Here is a 19,715-nt window from a genome sequence, read left to right on the forward strand (position 1 = left end):
GCCAAAAGGAGATTTCGATCAAACACGCGCAGACATTTTCATGATTGTGCAAACAAGCAATCAAAACATAGGAGCCAGTGTTAAAAAAAAAGGGCCAAACAAACAAGGAAAACCCCGAGAGAATTTCCGCCAGAGATAATCTTTCGTTTCTTGCTGCCTTCTCTTTCTTTTGCCAGTTTCGTGAGCTCCGCTCACTTTTTGCCCTTCCTTCTAGAAGATCCCCGACGCCCTGACTGTCTAGCTCCAGTAACACGACAGGGAGGGGATGGAATAACCAACACATTGAGAGGGTTTTTTCTTTTCTTTTTTTGTTTGCGTTTACACATAAACTTCTCCACGTGAAATTGGGCGGCCAGCTCTCAGTCGTCTAAAAAAATCCTTGAAAAGCTGACATCGCATCCTGAATTTTGGGAGTTGTCTTGATAGTATAACGCGATTTATAATATCAAGGAATTATGAAAGAAAAGCCGACAATTTTCTTCATATAAAGGCGAATTGAGTCTCGAAGCAAGGGCTTGGAGTAGGTTGATAAATTCGATGGGATGGGATGGGATCTTTCGTTAATGTAAGAGCTTATTCAGCCATGTTTTAAAACGCTGCATATATAGCACACCACACTCAGGCCAACAAGCTTTCAATCAGCAAGCAAGTAGAGGCAAGTCAAGAAGACATTGACAAAATATTTGCACTCAAATTTGCTGAGCCAGATATTCTTATGAAAAAGTAAAAAAGAAGTCATAAAAGGGACCCCCGATAGTGACGATAAGAATGAAGAGCAGAAAACAACACATAACATTCGCGTGAACATTTCAATGCTCGCAATCCATGGACATTCTTATTCGCTTTTATTTATCAACCTCCTTTCCTCAACGATTCATCAGCCGGAAGAGGCTCGACGCCCTTGACGAGATTGTTGTGGTTTGGCTCAGTGGGGGCCTTATTGCTTCTTTTAGTTTTCTTCTTCGTCGTAATCTGCCAACCAGTCGGAGTTGATCCGCAGTGATGCTCGTTTCCACCAGCTCCATTAGAAGCCGGGTGACCGTTTAGTTTTCGACGCTGGGTATCTGTTTGCTTCTCTCTATTATTGTTGTCCGTCTGCTGGGGAGTTGTGCTACGTTCATGTCGTCCATTTGGCCTATTTTTATGACTCGTCCCGTTAGCTTTCTCAGGATCCAAACCATTTAGGCGTCGTTTCGAAGTGGCCGGGGAGGTTCGAGATTCCTTGACGGGTGAGAGCGCAGGTGCAGAAGTAGACAATGGGACGTAGTTATCATGTGCAACATGGTGTTCCTTCTCAACCATGCCATTCTCTGCAGTGCACGGGTATGACTTTCCCCCTTTGACCTGATTCATATTTAACTTCCCATGAGACTCTGCTGAACGACTCATGTCGGACATTTGAAATCTTTGCAGCCTTTCCGATAATGTTTCTAATCTTCCACTGTGGCCATTCAAGGTAACACCATTGGCTCCAACAGAATCCCACCCATTGATATGTGCATGATGTTGGGTATCTTGCCGACCACGCCCGTACGTTTTCTCGTATTCCTCGTCATACAGAATATGGTCTGGCAGCCCCTGTGACAGGGTATCTGATGTACTACCAGGAGTATCAAATGGTCGATCCTCGGATGCGGAGGTACTGAGACTCATGGGGCAAAATTGGTCTGCGTTATCTACAGGCATTGAGTAATGGCGTTCATTGATTGAAATGGAGCCATCCACTATAAGTGGACCTCCGTCTTTATGTGTCTTGGGTTGAGATTGCCCATGTGTTGACAGCGGGTTGTGATCGGGTAGATGATCGTGTTCTAATGGAGGACTTGCTTGCTCCGTGAAAACCACCGCGTTGTGACGGTAATCCGTTGGATTGCGAAGGTTTGAAAACAAAGAGCTACTTTGGATGGCCAATCCATTCATGACAGATAGCGGCGAACCCATTGAGGGGTGATGGATTGTCTGGATCTGAGGAGAATCTCCTAGATAATAACCCACATACTCTGAGGGGCGTCTTTCCTCAACATAGGATCTTGAAAATATAGGAATGCCATTGGTGACCAGAGCATCAACTTCGGCATCTGACCTCTTTGGGGAAGAGGGTTGCAGTCTTGGGCTGGGGGTATGGGGAGCCTCGCCTAACGGGACGGAATGATGAGCATTACCAAAGTTCTGTAAAATAGGCGATGGCAGAGGTCGCGCTGGTTGTGATTGTGCCCGCATTGGGCCACGAGGGGACCCACTCGCAATAGATGATCTTCGATGACTGCGACGAGTTTCGGGAGCGGTAGGAACCATCAATGGGGAAGGAGGATTTGCATTGGCGTCTTGTATTGTGGAAATGGATAATGGAATGAAAGAAGGATTGAAGAAAACTTGTTGTCGAACGGGTGCTGTTAATGGAGGATGATTTACCGTCCCCGCTCGAGCTCGTGAATTTTCATCTTGACCAACAGCCTCTTGATGTTGAAACGGGAATTGCAAGTACGGCTGTCGCATCAGTGTGGGAGGGGCCCTGCCACTAATGAGTGCTTGGTTTTGTAGCTGCATTCGCAACTCCTGCTCCTGGGCCTGCAGAATCTGTATTTGTTGATAGAGATGGTCGTGTAAAAGATATTGTGCCTGCTGTGCCTGCTGTGCCTGCTGTGCTTGGAGAGCAATATCCGCTGCGAACGACGGGTTTGTATGTTGAATGTTCGGGCGGTTCGCACTACTAGAAGATCGGCGGCCTGTATTTGGTACTCGGTTATAGTGATTATTATGACGACCGCCTCTACCCCCACCCCTTCCGCCTCTTGAAGAGATGGAGGGATTAGGTGCAAGGATAGGTCGAGGTTGAGGTGGTGGCCTCTCCCAATTGCGTTCTTCTTCGGGGGGATACTCATACTGCTCGCAGCACTCCTCAAAGTTTCCTTCGGACACTGCGTTAAACGCTCTCCGTAGTTCCATATGCAATCCACGAAAAGAAGTATCATCTGCAGTGTTCCCAAGATTTCGCGATGTATTGAATGGCTCCTCAACACAAAGTCGATTATTTTGAAGAAGGTGCCAGCCTTTGCCTTCTTTCGATATCAAAGAACCCTCTCGCACTGACATAACTTTCGCTTCGTAGTCAACTTCATAACCGTAGTAACGAAAGAATTGAAACAAGAGTTCGCCCAAAGAAGATTTGTTATCTCGCCCGAAGCCAACTAGTTTTTCCAAGTCATCATCGAACGATGACTCAGAATCACCCGCATTTTTTTGTTGTTTGGAGCACCGTTTTTGGAGACTGGGTAAGACTGGGGGATTTCTTGTTTGGAGGAAACTGATAATCAAGCAAATCCACGTATAGGAGCTTAGGGTTCCGCCGAGGGCTGCACAGGAGGTGAATAAACATTAAGCCGTTGGTATAGAGGAAGCAGGAGTGAGCATAAGCAAGACCTACCAGCATCATTGAGTATTCGCCGTTTAGTCCAGTATTTCAAAATCATGGCCAAAGGCCGCACCCGTTCATCAATATCGACATAGGTCCTGATCATTCGGGTGTTTTCTAGTGCCATGGTGTTGTTGACATTCATATCGCAGGCCAGCAGTAATTCGGGATCCCATATTTTCACTATCGGAACTCTGGCATGGGAAACACAAACAACACGTTCCATACCGCCTATATAAAAGTCAGTTGGGCTTTTACTAGGGACCTGGTCAGATAATCAATCCATACTTTTCGCCAGAAAGTCTGCCAACATGCAAACCTTCTCCAACTCCTTGTACGTGGTAGTAATGCAAATGTCAACTAGGATAGTAGAAAATATTAGTTCCGTCTACCAATCATATATTCTTCCTTGTGGATGCTTACCATCAGAATCACTGGAACAGAGTTTGTTCCCAGAAGACCCAAACACGTGAACACGGATATTGTTACCCGGCCACTGCTTGTTCAGTAATTTTTCCAACTTGTTAACAAACTTCAACCGCCGTTGTTCACTTTCCTCAGAGGGCAGCAGCCTGTCGTAGAGCTCTCTCATATCACCACTGAGTTTCTTCTCGTCAGCGGGATCCAGTTGATTTTTTAACGGCCCCGTCTCCTTGGGCAACAATTCACTTCCCAGCGAATAGGGTATCCGCCGCCGGAAATGGGCCATTCCGGTTTCATATTTACAACCTCCATGAGGTCGTCGTGACGATGGGAGTAGGTGGGTGGATTCTGAGTGGGTAGATCGGGGAGAACTGTTTCCCCGGGTTGGAGATGGCGATCTCGAAGTAAACTGGAGGTCTCGTAGATGTTGATAAGGGGTAGAAGGTAACGAGCTTGAGTGTTGAGAATTAAAGGTGGGTGGTAGAGTAATGTGTTGTGGGAGGTCGGCGGGGATGGCCCACGCCATTTCGGAGAACGGTTTAAGCGCTATCGGTGAGACGTCACCCGTAATATGTGATGATACGGCATTCCCATGGGTACTTGATTTCATATGGGTCCCCGGCACTCCCAAGCAATGCTGGTCGCTTCTCCGGTAATATATCAGGAGCGGGACACGTCAAGGAAGTCTAGAGCAGAAACGAAAGAGTTTGTCGGATCCTTGCACGATCTGCACGAACACGAGTCTCAGACAAGCGGCTGAGGGAGGCAGCTGAGGGAGGTGGACGAGAGGATATGTTTTGCAGCAATATCAGAATCAAATATGACGGATATAATTCCTGGAGCGTAGTAGAAGGCTGGTTTCGAAACCGGAATGGGAATGATATGGCGGAATAACCACAGGACAAACACCCTGATATCGAAAATAGAAAATTAACGAGCGTCTTGCAAGAGACTGCAGCCAGTGTCAACTGTAACCTTCCGTTCAAAATCAACCGGCTCAATACCCAGGTTGGTCGACAGCGGAATAGAATTGTAGCCCCTAATATGAGTTTCGGGAGATGGAGGTCGGGGGTCCGCGAGAAAACCGGGTTAAACAGAAGACTAAGCGGCAGAGGATCTAATCAAAGCTCTTCCACCAATATCCTCAGTTGTACTGCGAACAGAGTAGCTGCGCAGGCTTTCCCGTCTGCAAGTTGTGTGAAATGGGGCTATTCAGCAGGGTTGCGTCCACGGATGGGAGAGACACAGACGATGGCGCCAGCCAAGACAGCGGAAGAACTGACCACAGGAGAACAGGAGATCACGAAGACTAACGGACAAAAGAGGGGTAGCAGGAAGACGTGTTCAAGGGATGAGAGAAAGAAGAGAGGTAGAGGGAGGTTCGAGAGATGGGAAGGGAGAAGAAGGACGGGGAGAGTCGAGGATGGAGGAAGGACGGGAGGTTGAGGTTAAAGGAATTGGCGTTTTGGAGTTTGGAGGCTGATCGCTTCAAATTGACTTGATGTTTATTACAACACTGGTACCGTACTGTACATACCTATACTAATACGGAGGGTTGGACGTTGGGCTATACCAGGCATTGTCAGGCAATACTGCGCCTATTACCAAGTCTTTACCTGCAGAGAACTCACTGGAAACTACTGTCCCTGAAAGGAAATGTGGCGCTAAACCGCGTCTGGAGTTGCAGGGTACAATCGTCTGCAATTTTGGGAGGAACAAACGTTATCGCTTGTACGGAAGTATGGTACGGTACGGTACGATACGGTCAGATACTTGAGGTACTTATATCATACCTCTTTATCTCATCAAATAAATAGCATTTTGAAGTACCCTCCCGTATCCTCCCTTTCGATGCAACAACACGGGTCAGAACTCCACAGAAAACCATGGGCCAGTCCGGGGTATTTGGCGAGAACCTTAATGACCTTCAATACCAAACATTGCTATTATTTTTAGTTGTTATTATTATTGTTGAAGTTCTGGTAGTTTCTTATTTCCGGCGTCGGAATACATGTAAAAACCCGGCCATGGTTTGATCAATGATTACAGGCGAATAACACAAGATCCCATTTTCAATCCTCTGCGGGCTGTGGGCTTGCAACGGCGTTCGGCGAAGTTATGTATGTATAACTAAAGCTAGTTTACTACTGCAGCTGGTCCTGGTGTTGTTGCAGTCCTTCATCACTATATTTACTCCGTGTATCCTTTCTATAGTCACTTAGACAAATAAATATACAATACAGTCAACTTCTAGGTATGTATCCATATTACTCACTTGTATAGCTTACAACCATTTCAAATTTCGTTCGAATTTCCTGCTTCCTAGTGTTCCTGGATGCCACTTCTGGCTAAATAAGCAGCAAAAATAATGCATTTGTCAACATGCTGATGTCTCAACTGGTCTCCAAGAATGAAGCATCTCTACCAAGAAATAAAAGATTGGGGGTAAAAAAAAAAAGAAGAAGAAGAAGAAGAGAGAAGATAAAGGCTTGGCGCCCTTTCCCCACGCCATTTGCATCTCAGCTCTTTGCTTTTGTTCGCCAGACATTGACCAATTGACTAAGATCTCGCCGTGACATGTGAGCCATTGTGAGCATAATTCTGCACATGTCTGGGCCCAATCGCAACCCTCCAACTGCTATCATGAATAGTATTCTCTTGAACGCCTATGCCTTTATATTAAAAATGGAATTGAAAATAGGGGGGAACCACACATCAAGTCAGCATCAGAACCGTTCACCATCTTTACCCCCCCTCCTCCAACTGGAATCCTGGGAAAGTTTGGTTAAAAACCTAGCAGAAAAAGCGATGGTTCGCAGCTCGGCCCTTGCACCCAAGGGCCAGATATAAACTTCCGTTTTTCCACGCCTTCCTTCGTTTTGTATAAATCGTCATGGACATGGTCCGTGCAAATGTCAACCTGTGGAACAAGTTCAGGATTGACCCTGCTTCTTCTCCACGCTCATCACACCGTCCATACACACACGTCCACACGAACACTTTAGGGTTACAGTGGATCGTTGTTCTAAAAGCGCTCCATAAGTTAAGCACGATCAACTAGGAACACGGTCTACATTGCTCTGCGCATACACCTCACATATTACTCATACATCTCTCTTCAACCTCCGCCCTCAACACTAGGGTTAGGGTAGATTATGGGTTAGGATTAGAGTTAGTCAAGGGTAAGGACCCGAGAAATGTGATAAAATCGCTACTACCATTACTACCATTACTACCATCAAGAGCATATAGAGATGTGAGAGATATATGAGTGAGATATGACTAATGCATGTAGTTTTAATGATGGGTGTCATGGTCTTACGCTGAAGGTTTTTCTGGCCGAGATTTTGAAAATAACCACGTTCAACCTCACGCCTTGGACATTTTGTTGGTCTCCCTGCACGAAAGTAAATAATCGTCAGAGATCTTGCAAACACCTGAAGGCCCATCTCATTTATGAAATTTGATGATTCTGACATAGCACCTTCCAATCGATCGATCGAGAATATCTCCGCCCTACGAGCGCCACTTGAACTCTAATCTGAGTTTAGCCAACAAGAATTCCGGAAGCATGATTTTATCCCAGGTCTGCCGTTTTCAGCTCCATCATCAACACCCCAGAACATGGTAGCTCAGAAATAGCTGGGTGGTTTTGTTTAAACCTCAGAATCTTCTCTGCGGCCTGCATGGCCCCCGGGTTCAGATAACGGGGCCACGGATATGCCCTTTTCCCCACGCCCGTTCGCCCAGCAAAGTTTATACATGAAACAAACAAACAAACCAGAACGCTTCAACTGTCCATTTAGAACCTACCTAGGTATTCCAATATCTGTTGGCTGAAATTAGATAGATAGCAACCAAAATAGAAAGAAATCCCTTTAATTTCTCTTCCTATTGATTCCTTAGAATCTACATACCCGAATGCAAGGCTACCAAGCAGAATAGTGTGTACCTACCTAGAAGGACTCAGCTGGACTCTAGTAGGCTCTTCACTCCTCTTTCACTTCACTAACGGTGCATTTATACACAGTTCCGCCTTGGTGGCTGTTCAGCTAAAAGTGGTAAATTCTGTACGACTGCAGTCTGTAAATAAATCACTACGTACCTACTGCGTATGTACTAAAGTTTTAAGAGTTACGGATATGTAGTATTTCTTGAGAAAGGCTCCACAGCTGTCTTTGCCTTCGCATCCATTCAGGTCGCAGTTTATTGTTATTGATGTCCCAGGAAAGACAAAATCATAATGAAATGAATCAGTGGCACAACTTAATCGGAAACACCACGCCACAGAGAAGAACTCGGTGGGGGGAACAGACAAACAAAGAAAGACATTGATGAAGGCCATAGAGGGAGAGACCTTGGGAGTCTTAACCAACACACGATATGAAAGTTTTGTCTCACGTAGCTTTTAGCTGTTTGTTAATCCACTTTGCTTTCGCATAATCAGCCTTGAAAATACTTCAAACACACTTTATATACTCATTGATTACAGATAGTTAGTTACCATACGGGAAGTATCATTTAGTTCTAACCTTTTGCCAACCCATGCTTATGATGGGAATCCAACAATACCAACCAGTAAGTAATTAAACCAGTCAGTCTCTTCCCGTTTCCACCATGGTTCAAATCAATCCAAAGTAATGCTGGTGAGGATCCAGATGATGGAGAAGGACAACTCACCTGTGTCAATCTACTGGCACCAAGAGAACATGCCGCATCTCTTTCACCATCCTGATTGAGGTTAAAATGGAGTGTAGCAAAGCAGCTACTAACTCCCCAGCTGAGTATTTCTTCCTAACTTCAGCAGCTAGGAAGCCTATCTCCGGAAAATGAATGCAGGGATGGTAGGTTGGAATTAGAGATAATCTATATGAAGTATCTAACCTGGACCCTCGCGGACGGTCGAAGTAGCAGAGTATTGAGTTAGATAGTGGCTAAGGTATACGTTGAGGTAGAACTCCTGATCATAGTTCGTCGAAGCAAGAAAACCCAGTCATGGCCCATCGGAAAATTTCACGCCGCACAGGAATTCTGACAAGGAGCCCACGATAGCATCCCTATAGCGATATCAACACAGAGAATGCCGTATGTCAACTTTCCCCTGATCTCGGAGCGACATCATGCACTATGACTATATCCTGCAGTCCGTGCAGGAGGGATGGACACACCAAAGTAGTGGCATTCTCGCCGCCAACCCCACACTTATTTCTTAACATCTGGGGGTTTTAGGTAGTTAGACGTGCCGCACCGAGCACAGAACGGATGACCTGCCGGCCTGCATCACGATGCGTTTGCGCCTGGGCACTGACCTCCTGTTCATCGTTGGAGATATGGGTGTGGTTTTCATTAAAAGCGAAGAAAATGATAATGCATAGCGGTTCGGATCCGCTCGATCTCCTTCTGGAATACAGAATGAGATTAGCGCTGTCGCTGCTTTACCTCTCAGCCCGACTATTTCTGCTCATTTTCCGAATCATGGCTGGCAACTCTAGTTCAGCTGTAGGTACTTCTTGTCGTCCCTTGAAAAGTCATTATCCTCGTCAATATAGGAGAAACGTTGCTTTTTGACACATTCCGATATATGTGGTTGAAATCTTCAATTTTTTCCCGAGATCAACTTGCCGCCCAATATGTATCAATTCTAGTGTTCAGTACTCTGGAGGTTAAGCCTTGGGCGAACCAAGATCTTGAACTATTTCTAGCATTCTGCTGCTTTATTAATGAGAAAAACCTTTACCCCCACATTTTCCGAGGATCGGATTGGTTTGAGAAGATGACATAGCAAGTAACCAATAGCCTTTCGGCGAGAGAAAAAGGGTTCCAATAACGGGACGACTATTATAAAATATAGTAATTTGCTCTGCTGACCTCCTGGCAAATCCTTTTGCACAGAATAACCGATATCAGCACCCGTAAAACAGCTGGAGCAAATGCCGGAATTGAAAATATGAGGTCGAACTTAAAGCTTACGATTTGCCCTTCAGGGTGATATCATATGACCGTGTGCCCGATCATACCTCTAGGGGTGAATAAATGCCCAAGGTCATTGTCTCTATTACATTTCGTACATGATTATTGGGCCGTCCTAGGTAACTAGTTAACTACCAAAGAGGATCTTTACCCTCAACGGGCGCATACACTTTTCAGTCAGACTTGATGGAAAAGTGAATGACCATGTAAACATATAAAGAGGCTTTTAAGGAAAAACGACAGAATTACTCCGTATCTACCACATGATTGTGAAATAATATCATCGTCACCCATTTACCTACAGTGGTGCATCACCATAAAAGTGAGACATTGTTGGCAAAATCACATGCAGCTGGTGTCATATAATAGAGTGACTCTCGCTGCTCACAGAAGATTGGTAGATGACAAAAACATCATCTCAACTTCAGCTGAAAATCAGAGACATCTTCACTTACCTGGGTACCTAGTAACCATAGATGTCAAAGAGGTTGTTCATTGGTAATTGTTGAGTCGCCGATCGGCTCATTGAGTCATTCGCCGCCAAACTTCTCCTGGGACAGTCGACGCGGAAAAAAGAATAGGGATAATTAAACCCCGTGCCCAAGGGAGAAAATGCAAGTGGTTCTCCTAGTTAACGTATCATATTGTGACAACGTAAAACTTGTTTTTCTAGTTGATAAAAATAAAGAGGTTAATATAGGTTGTCGTCAAGATCGTAATGTAATTCTGAAGCTGATCGAACAAAAAGGGGTTCTGTATTTAGTGATCTCGCTCTGAAGTTAAAGCTTAATAATCCACCACCAACGGCAGATTCTCTCCGAAGATGATTAATTACTCAACTCAACTATCTTCAACACATCATTTCTTCACATTTTTTCTTCAAAATGTCTTTATCTCAAGAATCTCACATACAGTTGGTCATTGCTGCATATAAATTAAAATAAATAATTATAAAACAATGATTAGAGATGATACATGAAGCCATTCAAAATATGAGATCATGAGCTTATAAAGATGATATCTGAAACTTTGATAAGGTTGACTTTGCAATGAAGTTTTTTGTACAGTCTTCAAAGTCATTATTGCAGCTGAGTGCAGTGAGAGATCATGTACAGCTATTCAGAGAAATTGTAAATGAGTCACAATTATAAAGTTTAAAAATTATTTTATTTTATTTATAATAATTTTAAAAGAAAAGAAATATTAAGTATTTTGATATTTAAAATTAACTCTTTCTCAGAATTGAAGAATAGCTAAGAATACTAATAAATGAATCACTAATATAATAAATTTATACTGATTTAAAAAGATATTTTAAGCATATTCTAATATTATTCAGTAAGTATGAACTAGCTACTTATTCTTAATAATTATAATAGTTATCTAACTGTAAAATTTAAAAATTTTATAAAAATAATATAATTATTTATTTCTATATCTCTGCTTATATATCTTATTTTCTTTAATTACTAAATATTAATACGTTTAAATCATTAAAATATATATATAAAAAATTAATTGAAAAAAAATAATTGTAGAAAATAATTATATTATCTATATATAAGAAGATTTTTACTAAATAAAATATTTTATACCTAATAACTATACTATAGCAAGGTTTAAAATTATCTTTCAACTATATATCATCAATATCATTACTATTAGTTTTAATTAATAATAATATATTAATATGTTTAATATTTTAAATATTTTAAATCATTTATCAGATTGATCATAAAATTTATCACTTGCAGAGAAGTGTTATCAAGAAATGTTAGTTATCTAATAACTTAATATCATATCTTTAACATCTTGAGAAGATTGCATAAATAACTATTAATATAAATATTCTTCTTTATCAATAAATCTAGATTCTACAAGCAGAGAATGAGTGGAAGATGAAGTAATAGACACAGAGACATGCTAATCTAGATCCGAATACTATTCTATCTATACAGAAAGATCATGAGTGTGTTCAGCGGCTTGATATGCAGATTAAAGCTCAGATTGAAGTATATCTCATCAGCTAGCTCCACCATGCTGCAGTGGCTGTGGGACTATTGAACATACTATACACAGTTGCTCCAATAAATAGCTATATATTCAACTATTAGATAGTCTTAATTTATTGATATTTTCAATATTTAAGTGTGTTGGCTGTTGAATACATTGAATATTTGATGATTTTCAGAGAGAACCCGCTGCTTGGTTGTATCCGCCATTCTGTGGTGGATTACATTAGTTAACATTAGTTAAACATGTTAACAATGCCTAGCCAAACTCAAAATCAGAAGCGGCTCCAGTCACCGGGACCACTGGTATCAATAGGTGGACAACAATACTTGCGCCTAGGAGCTGAAACACACTTTCAAGAATGAAATAACATATAACTAAATGTCATTCAATGGAAACATAGAAACTGCAAACGTGGTCCATCAGAAGCGGAATGCGAGTTTTAGTAAAAGACCAAATGGTCCTCGAGGATGGCAGCTTCAAAATTTCAAATTCCCGGTAACTAACTACTTAATGTGATGTGTAATTGATCGTTGGAGAATTATTTAATGAAAACCAATATTCTCACGATGTTTGGGTTGCTAAAATAATATAACAAACTGTTGTTTTTAGGAGATTTATCATATTCAATTGGAATGTTACCGATAAAAATTTCCGGTGGCACATGGTGCCGATATGGAGTTGTTGCTAGGCAAAAGCTGTTACGTAGGTGAGGACACTAGGATACCTTGGAGGGAAAGGGTTCAAGACTCCTGGGAGAACCTTCGAGCGCAAATCCATTCCTATGATCAAAATATTAACAGACTAGTATGTTGAATACTAACAGCAAATTGAGATATGAATAATAGCCAAGGCAGGACGAAGAATAATTACCCTAAAGAAAACATACCAAATAAATATGTAAATCCGAAGGTAGAGATAGATAGATGTATCCGAAGTTAACGCAAAATCTGAGACTCAAACACGGAATTGGAAAAAGACAAAACTAGGAGAGAAAGAAAAGAAGTGAAACAAGATCTGTGATGTCAAGTTCAACAAGTGTCCTCCAGCAGTACACATAGAAAAATCATGACAAAGTTTCCTTATATGGAGCCCATTTACAACCATAACTGATCATATTGCAATATCCTGCAGATTTTCGTGGTATCACTATCCAATTCTGAAACCTATTATGCGAAAAGAGTAGTGGTAATAAACCCTGTGTCCCAAGTCTTCTGGCGTTTTCATCCTCGTTTACCCCAATGGAGTGCTTCGTACACAGTATTAGTTCATCATTTAATATACCGCTCGCTCAATGTTGTAGTCCAACACGTTAGACGCCCAGACTTCGTGTATCTTATCCTTCTTAGGGCAGTGAAATTAAGCTATCATCTGTCTTTTTCGCCTCCCCTCCAAAAGAAAATTCAGTAAAACGCATTAGCTTTTCCAAAGTGGTTTAGCATTCCGTGTTATCAGATACCAGTAGTGCCATAAGAGCCAAACAAGTATCACTGCCACCGTCACCGGAGTAGCTATTGCCCAGTATAGCCAGAAGTTATTTGAAACAGTAAATGTCTGTTTCCCTGTCTTTTGGTCAATGGCGAAATCAAAGAAGTTCATACCAAACAGAGTCTATGGAAGTAATGTTAGACAAATAATTGAACATGTTAAGTGAAAGCTCTGGTTACACATACTGATATGAAGGTTCCGGGAAGAAAAACCAAACCCACTGCAGATATAATTTTCATTGTGGCGGTATCCGTTTGCGAGACGATATTAAATCCCTAGGCCAGCGTTAGCAATATTACCATGAATTGGGGAAAAAGGTCGAACCAAGTTGATTTCATTCTGGAGGCGGTCTTTTAATGATTCGGACCGTGCCTTGATAGCACGAAGTTCCTTCAAATGATAGTACAGCTGTCGTTCAATGATGTCGGCTACTACCTTTGGTATTGGTTGTGAGCCAGGTGTACTCTCTTGGCTCATATGGCCAGTGCTCCGCTGGTGCAAAATAAACAATCCGTGTTCGTGAATGATGCTGTCCATTGTGTCTACTGCGACATCTAGAGTCTCGTTTGAGTGAATTGCATGTCGTGCAATCTCGTGAAGCTGGGGGAAATCAGGCCGGGAGCTGTGGGTTTCGTTCCGAGTCTATATTAACTTAGCAAAGCAGTGAATATTCTGAAAGGGGAAGGAATATTTCAACCTTTTCAGCGTCGCGGACTAGATTTCGTATTTTCCAGACACACTTATCGTATACCACTCTGAGTTCATTAATAAAAATAGCATGCCAAGCATACGGGTCATTTGGGTCAACGGAGGATACGCGACTGCTCAATCCATCCAGCACGTTTTTGGAAAAATCCAAACAATAGATAAATGTATTCTGTTCTGCCGAGTTCCATCTGATGAACATTGTCATTTGATGCCACTTGTATTCATCCTCTGCGTTGGCTTCCTTCATCTTGAAGCAGGACCACGTATCTAGCGTTTTGTTAAACTCTTAACCTCGCAAAGGCCAAACGAGTTTCAATGGGATTTTTCTCCAGGCGGCTCTTACCAAGACTTGTGATTGAGCCATTGCTATCCAGGGTATATTTTGCATTAGAACAACCGTTCAAGTCATCCGTGGCTGTTTTCCAAAATTCTTGGGGGATTGTAAGGGTTGTCACCCAGTTCGGATTGGCCTGTATCCATTTTTCCCAGTTTTCCCTTCTGCCTCCAAAACTGTCCAATATGCATCAGCAAGATAAATTTTCGGGGACGTGGTACAAACAGCAAATAAACCCATGATAGGGGCGAGACATACACGATGCGAACCGAATTGTGGGGTTGCTGGTACCAGCGAAGTTACTTATAGGGACCCGCAAAACATAGAGCAACCGAGTAATTGGACAATGCCATTGACTACATCAATGAAATTTACCAACCTGCTTCAGCTCCTCCTCTAACGTTGACCTCCGTCTCGATGGCGGCCCAATGCCAACTATGACATCTCTGTTAACATCCATTTTGGCCAGTGGAATTGTAGTTGCTTTGCGTCTTACCATTTTCTATGACATCCACATTCATGTTCTCGCTCACTTTCTAGTGACTATTTATCCTGCGAAATGTTGGAAATTCATATGACACTCCGGAGGGTTCTATAACCCTAGATATAGACAAAAGGGGGAGATGTCTTCCCCCCAATCCTGCCAGGACATTCCCAGCCTCCACGGCGGCTGAATAAACCTTCTGCGTCTGAATGGTCGGAATTCTGGCATTCTCTTGGCCTGCAGGAAACGACTAGCGCCAGTCGCGAGTGGACTGGCACTATCTTCCTCGTCACATCATGTCGGCGTCGTAATTGAACATCACAGAGAGCTTATTATTAGTGAATTCTCAGCTCTCTCCCCTTAATTCGTAATCGTCCGTTAACTCGAGTGAAGACGCTGCTGCTCTTCTGAGCATTTTGGAGACTAGACTTTAGAGCCCTGTCATCCAGCTTGATACTTCACATGAGTCTTCGACACACTCTGAGTTGGATATGGCAACACGGAATACGCAGCGTCGATCGTTCATGGGCCCTCAAGTTATTACAGCTAAGCACATTTTGCACGAATGCAAGTCAAAGTTAAACGCTCTGACATTTCACTTTGCGAAGCCCACTATTTATAAGTCGAGTTAAGTCGAATTAAATCGATTTTTACAATCATCCGAGTGGAGAGATTTTGGACCGATGTCCAGGAGGAAACTCTAATCCCTCAGTAACTACCGTCACTAGTCTCCCATTAATAGCTCTGAAACATGGGGTTGGGTCGCAGTTTGGGGGAAAAGACAAGCTCATCAGGGACTTTAGTCAGTTAGTGTTCCATGCAGAAAGGTTTCGCACAAGTCGAGATATTCGAGTGGTGGGAGCGGCGGTAAAATCTCTTGATTCAACGGAATGATCCAGCTCGAGTTGCAGAGCCCAAGGCCTTCATCACCGTAAGGATATACGTCTCGACGACCCTTTAACTGGTCTTGTTTCAACGGCCTACTGTCCGAATCTGTGGCTATTCTCATTCAACACAAGTATAATAAGTTTGACCATTTTATGCAGCTTTTTGAAGGCTGCACATGCAAAGACATTTTTCACGGTTACCATCACTCGTTCCACACACTCACCGTCGTCATAAACGCTGCTCTCCCCAGATTTTATTTTTAACCCCGCTCTCTGGACAATTGATGCTTTGGATTCACGTTTGTAAGCTAAAAATTTGCCGCCCCTAGTTTTAAACTAGTTCTGAACAGATGTCAGGCCTGAGGTGCAGTGACACTTCTAGGGATATATCAGGTCTTGTCAAAGACCTATAAGTGTGTAACGCAAACCCGAATTCCTCTTGCGGATAGCCTTGATCCTTGAGGGATTATTGAGTCTCTCTCTAATATAAAAACACTGGTCAACTTGAATTGGCAGAGGAAAGTAGGGTTTTTTCTTTCTCATCAAACAAGTTTTGGATAATCCTTGTAGTTAACTTGTTGATGGACCAGGTGAACTTTTAAACGAAAGCTTATTGTGATTCCAAAAGTAGCTGTCACAACTAAATTACTAACTGCACAACAAGAGAAGATTGCTTGAGCGTGCGTAGGATTCAAAACTCATACATAATCTTCAGGCCCGAGCAGAGGTGACTCGCAAGCCTGAATGCTAACCTTATGGATGGGTTTCAAATCACTTCTCACAGCTTTCAACTAACTAGTATCCGCATTCTCCTTAGCTCTGCCAAGGTCCAAAACCTGCATTTGTTTGCTTTGATTCGTTGTATCATCAGTTCCCAACAGCCGAAGCTCATACCGTCAAGTTATATCATGATATCTTTCTGGGCATAAGAAATGATTTGAAATCTGCCCTTTCAAGCCCGAAGCGCTTTGTTTTAGACAAACACGATGGTCCTTGAGTGCATCCTCTGCGAACCGCTAATGCTCTGTTGTGAAGGTCTTCAAAAGATGGTATTCTGCCGTCACAGTCTCCTGTAAAGGAATTCTCAGTTCTACGTAGACTACTCAGCCTACAAGTCACCGGCTTGCCAGCACCTGTTACGGTGCCTCCTGGCAACTCTGTGACACACAGTCGGAGAATTAGTCTTATTATATTATTGACTAAGTCTTCGTGTTCGTTGTACGGAAAATCTCAGGGACCTGTTTGTTATTCCATGCCAGGGCCAGCCACTGGGCAGTGCTTCATGATACTCTTTTCGACTCGATGAGGGACAGAGCAGACGCAGCTCCTGGTGAAATATTGTTGAGGAAGAGAGTCAATTGTTGGGCAAAAGACAATTGAGGTATCACTTTCACATTTGAACCAACCCGTGGTTTGACATCTAGTTCTACTCAGAGAGCTAAAAAAAAAAAAAATGAGTGTCAAGTATTTTAACTACCTCATGCTTTTATGCCTGTGAACCTGTGCTCTGGGCTCTATCCTTTCGTCATCTTTGATTATGCACTAGAGCCTACGAAGCACAAGAACAGTAAATAAAACAAGCTGGATGAGAAAAAAAATAAGTAAAACAAAAGTCGATCCATGATTAAAGATCCCATCTTTTACTGACCATGCTGCCAGAATGAAGTTTTGAGCGGCAGTTAGCCTCAAATGATCCATCTGACTTACTATTCATGAGTTATGACGTTTCAGTCAATTGATCTACATCTGGCGTGTTTGCTTAGAAAATGGAAAAAAAAAAAAACCTTTTCAAACCACACTTCTTGCTAAGCAAGAATAATGCGAGTGACCTGGATTTCGCGCGTCTAATTCTTGCGCTTCTGCAATAACCATCCGTCACCCACAAGAGTTTTTGCCACAGACTCCATGGTGCGTTGTTTCTCGGTCGTCTGTCTTCTCTTGAGTTTGATATTATTGCACACTGAGTATCGCTAACAATTTTGGACCGTTTATCAATATCATTCTTGCTCTAGCTTTGGAAGAAATGTGGGCCATAGCCCTTAGCCTTTCTAAGAGCCCAATCCATGAAGCTAATGATGAGGTAGCCGATTTTGAAATGCCCCAATGCTGGACTAAAAAATAGAATTAGACATGTTTTCTTGAGCTTTCCTGCCTTCTTCCCGTTCAGGGGCACGAGAATCCTTGCCGTTATTAATGCAGGTTACCCTGAGAGAAGTCGTCCCAAAATATCAACTGACTAGAGTGCAGTTCGTTTCCCACTTCCTCACCTGAATTAGCTGCGGTGGAATATCAGTCCATGATGAATATAGCCGTGAGGTTGCGGGAACGGCTCGCTCCGAAGACATGCTGCTTTTCGGAAACTCCAGATATAAAAAAAGAGGAAAAGGAGCTTCCTTGAAAGCTTTGGGGTTCTATGTTCCATCTCATAAATACCATATACAAACCATACATCCTGTTGAACAGCGGCACTGCGCATTTTCCATCACTTTTTCCTTCTCTTTTTTACTTTTTTCTTTTTCATTTTTCATTTTCTCTTTTCCTTTTCTCATTTCCCTTCTCACGGGATACCCATCTAGGAATTAGTAGCCGCAATGTTGCTTCCATTTGCTAAACTATTGACACTGGCGCTCGCCTTCGTCAGTGCCACCGCCGCCATGCCAGTTGAGGACCAAAGTCTAGAAAAGAAACAGCTGGAAACACGAGCCAAAAAAGACCTATAGGGCAAAATGGTCATTGGCTACTTGGCCGTTTCTGCAGTAAGTTCTCCTTCCGTTATCATTTAAATCACACGTATTATGATCTCCACCCGTTACAACTTGGTACTAAAAAGTGCGTATATTCAGAAACGAGCCAAAGATTTCAACAAGTATAAGACCCTTACTTGGAGGGCAAAACGCGACAACAACACCGTACAGCAGAGGCCCTGGCGTTTACACCACACCCATAAAGGAACAAGTGAAAGCCCGTAAAGGCGAATGGTAGGTTCTTTCTCCTTCCAAAACCAACTGGAAGTTTTCTTTTAGAGATATATGTTACACATATAACCCAAAATTTCATAGATATCAAACATGCTTATATATTTTGGTCTTTTTCACAGGTACTGCGTAGTCCAAGCTGAGAAAGCTGCAATGGAACCGGTGGCGAAGCTCTGGGTACCGCAAAAACACGAACATAAACGCTTCTTGGAGAAAACCAATAACAATCCGTACCTCTGGAACTAAGGCGAGCAGTCGATAATCAGTTACAGTGTCAGCAAGGAACCTTCGTGGATGGCCTTTTCGACCTTGCGCTTGTCCGATGTGGATGATAAGTCTGACGCCAGGGCTTTAACGCCAGGGCAAAGAAACCTCGCGTCGATAGGAATATCGTCCAGATGTGCATCCGTCCATGGCTGATGAATCATTGGGGTGGAAAAATGGGCATTACGGCTGCATGCGTTGAGAGCATGAGCCCGCTGGCGCATGAGAAGGTTAATTATGATGATTGGCATTCAAATATAAAGAAAACAGGCTATAGGAGGTTTTGATATCTTATCTTTGCTGTTTCTCCTTTAGCTATGAATTCTATCATAGACGACTTTACCTTTCCCCTTGCTGATTGATTTCTGTTTTGTTCCAACTCCATTTTATCAAATGGCTCGGTCTTCACGCTCTCCCTCCCTCTCCCTCCCTCCCTCTCTCCCTTTTTATTTATTTATTTTTTTAACCGGTCATCACTTGGACAAGAAGGCACTAGTTACTCGACAACTAAATTGATTCAAAGGAGAGAAGAGGATGCGGCAATCGGGTCCGGTACAGAGCGGGTTCGCCATGTTGAGTAATGCATGTTACCAAGGCAGTACGTAACTATATATAGATGAAAAATGGCCGAATGGCAAGCTTGATCGATTGCAAAGGTTGCTAACTACGAGAACGACTATATGTTGGGGGAAAATAGGTTATGTGATAGAAGGGTCCCGACAGAAAATGCGCAGTGCGGAGTTGGGGGAGACAAAAC

The 19,715-nt window shown here is 42.8% G+C and overlaps 4 protein-coding genes across 4 annotated transcripts; 2 read left to right on the forward strand and 2 right to left on the reverse strand.

The window, feature by feature from the left end:
* Positions 1–852: 852 nt before the first annotated feature.
* PADG_02705 (uncharacterized protein) lies at positions 853–4,445 on the reverse strand (the record flags this gene model as incomplete). Its single annotated transcript, XM_010759791.1, has 4 exons — positions 853–3,353; positions 3,425–3,643; positions 3,701–3,772; positions 3,836–4,445. The coding sequence occupies 4 exons, from the start codon at positions 4,443–4,445 to the stop codon at positions 853–855; spliced, it is 3,402 nt and encodes a 1,133-aa protein (XP_010758093.1).
* A 434-nt stretch (positions 4,446–4,879) lies between these two features.
* PADG_11479 (uncharacterized protein) lies at positions 4,880–5,612 on the forward strand (the record flags this gene model as incomplete). Its single annotated transcript, XM_010760645.1, has 2 exons — positions 4,880–5,276; positions 5,389–5,612. 2 exons carry the CDS (start codon positions 4,880–4,882, stop codon positions 5,610–5,612), a joined length of 621 nt encoding a protein of 206 aa, XP_010758947.1.
* A 7,622-nt stretch (positions 5,613–13,234) lies between these two features.
* Positions 13,235–14,808, reverse strand: PADG_02707 (uncharacterized protein; the record flags this gene model as incomplete). Its single annotated transcript, XM_010759792.1, has 7 exons — positions 13,235–13,429; positions 13,492–13,581; positions 13,631–13,948; positions 14,004–14,281; positions 14,358–14,524; positions 14,607–14,632; positions 14,728–14,808. The coding sequence occupies 7 exons, from the start codon at positions 14,806–14,808 to the stop codon at positions 13,235–13,237; spliced, it is 1,155 nt and encodes a 384-aa protein (XP_010758094.1).
* Positions 14,809–18,445: 3,637 nt separating this feature from the next.
* PADG_02708 (uncharacterized protein) lies at positions 18,446–18,940 on the forward strand (the record flags this gene model as incomplete). The annotated part of the gene is made up of 4 exons (XM_010759793.1): positions 18,446–18,475; positions 18,563–18,628; positions 18,669–18,697; positions 18,817–18,940. The coding sequence occupies 4 exons, from the start codon at positions 18,446–18,448 to the stop codon at positions 18,938–18,940; spliced, it is 249 nt and encodes an 82-aa protein (XP_010758095.1).
* Between the last annotated feature and the right edge of the window lie 775 nt (positions 18,941–19,715).

Source organism: Paracoccidioides brasiliensis (assembly GCF_000150735.1).
Source record: "Paracoccidioides brasiliensis Pb18 unplaced genomic scaffold supercont2.3, whole genome shotgun sequence".
NCBI classification, from domain to species: domain Eukaryota; kingdom Fungi; phylum Ascomycota; class Eurotiomycetes; order Onygenales; family Ajellomycetaceae; genus Paracoccidioides; species Paracoccidioides brasiliensis.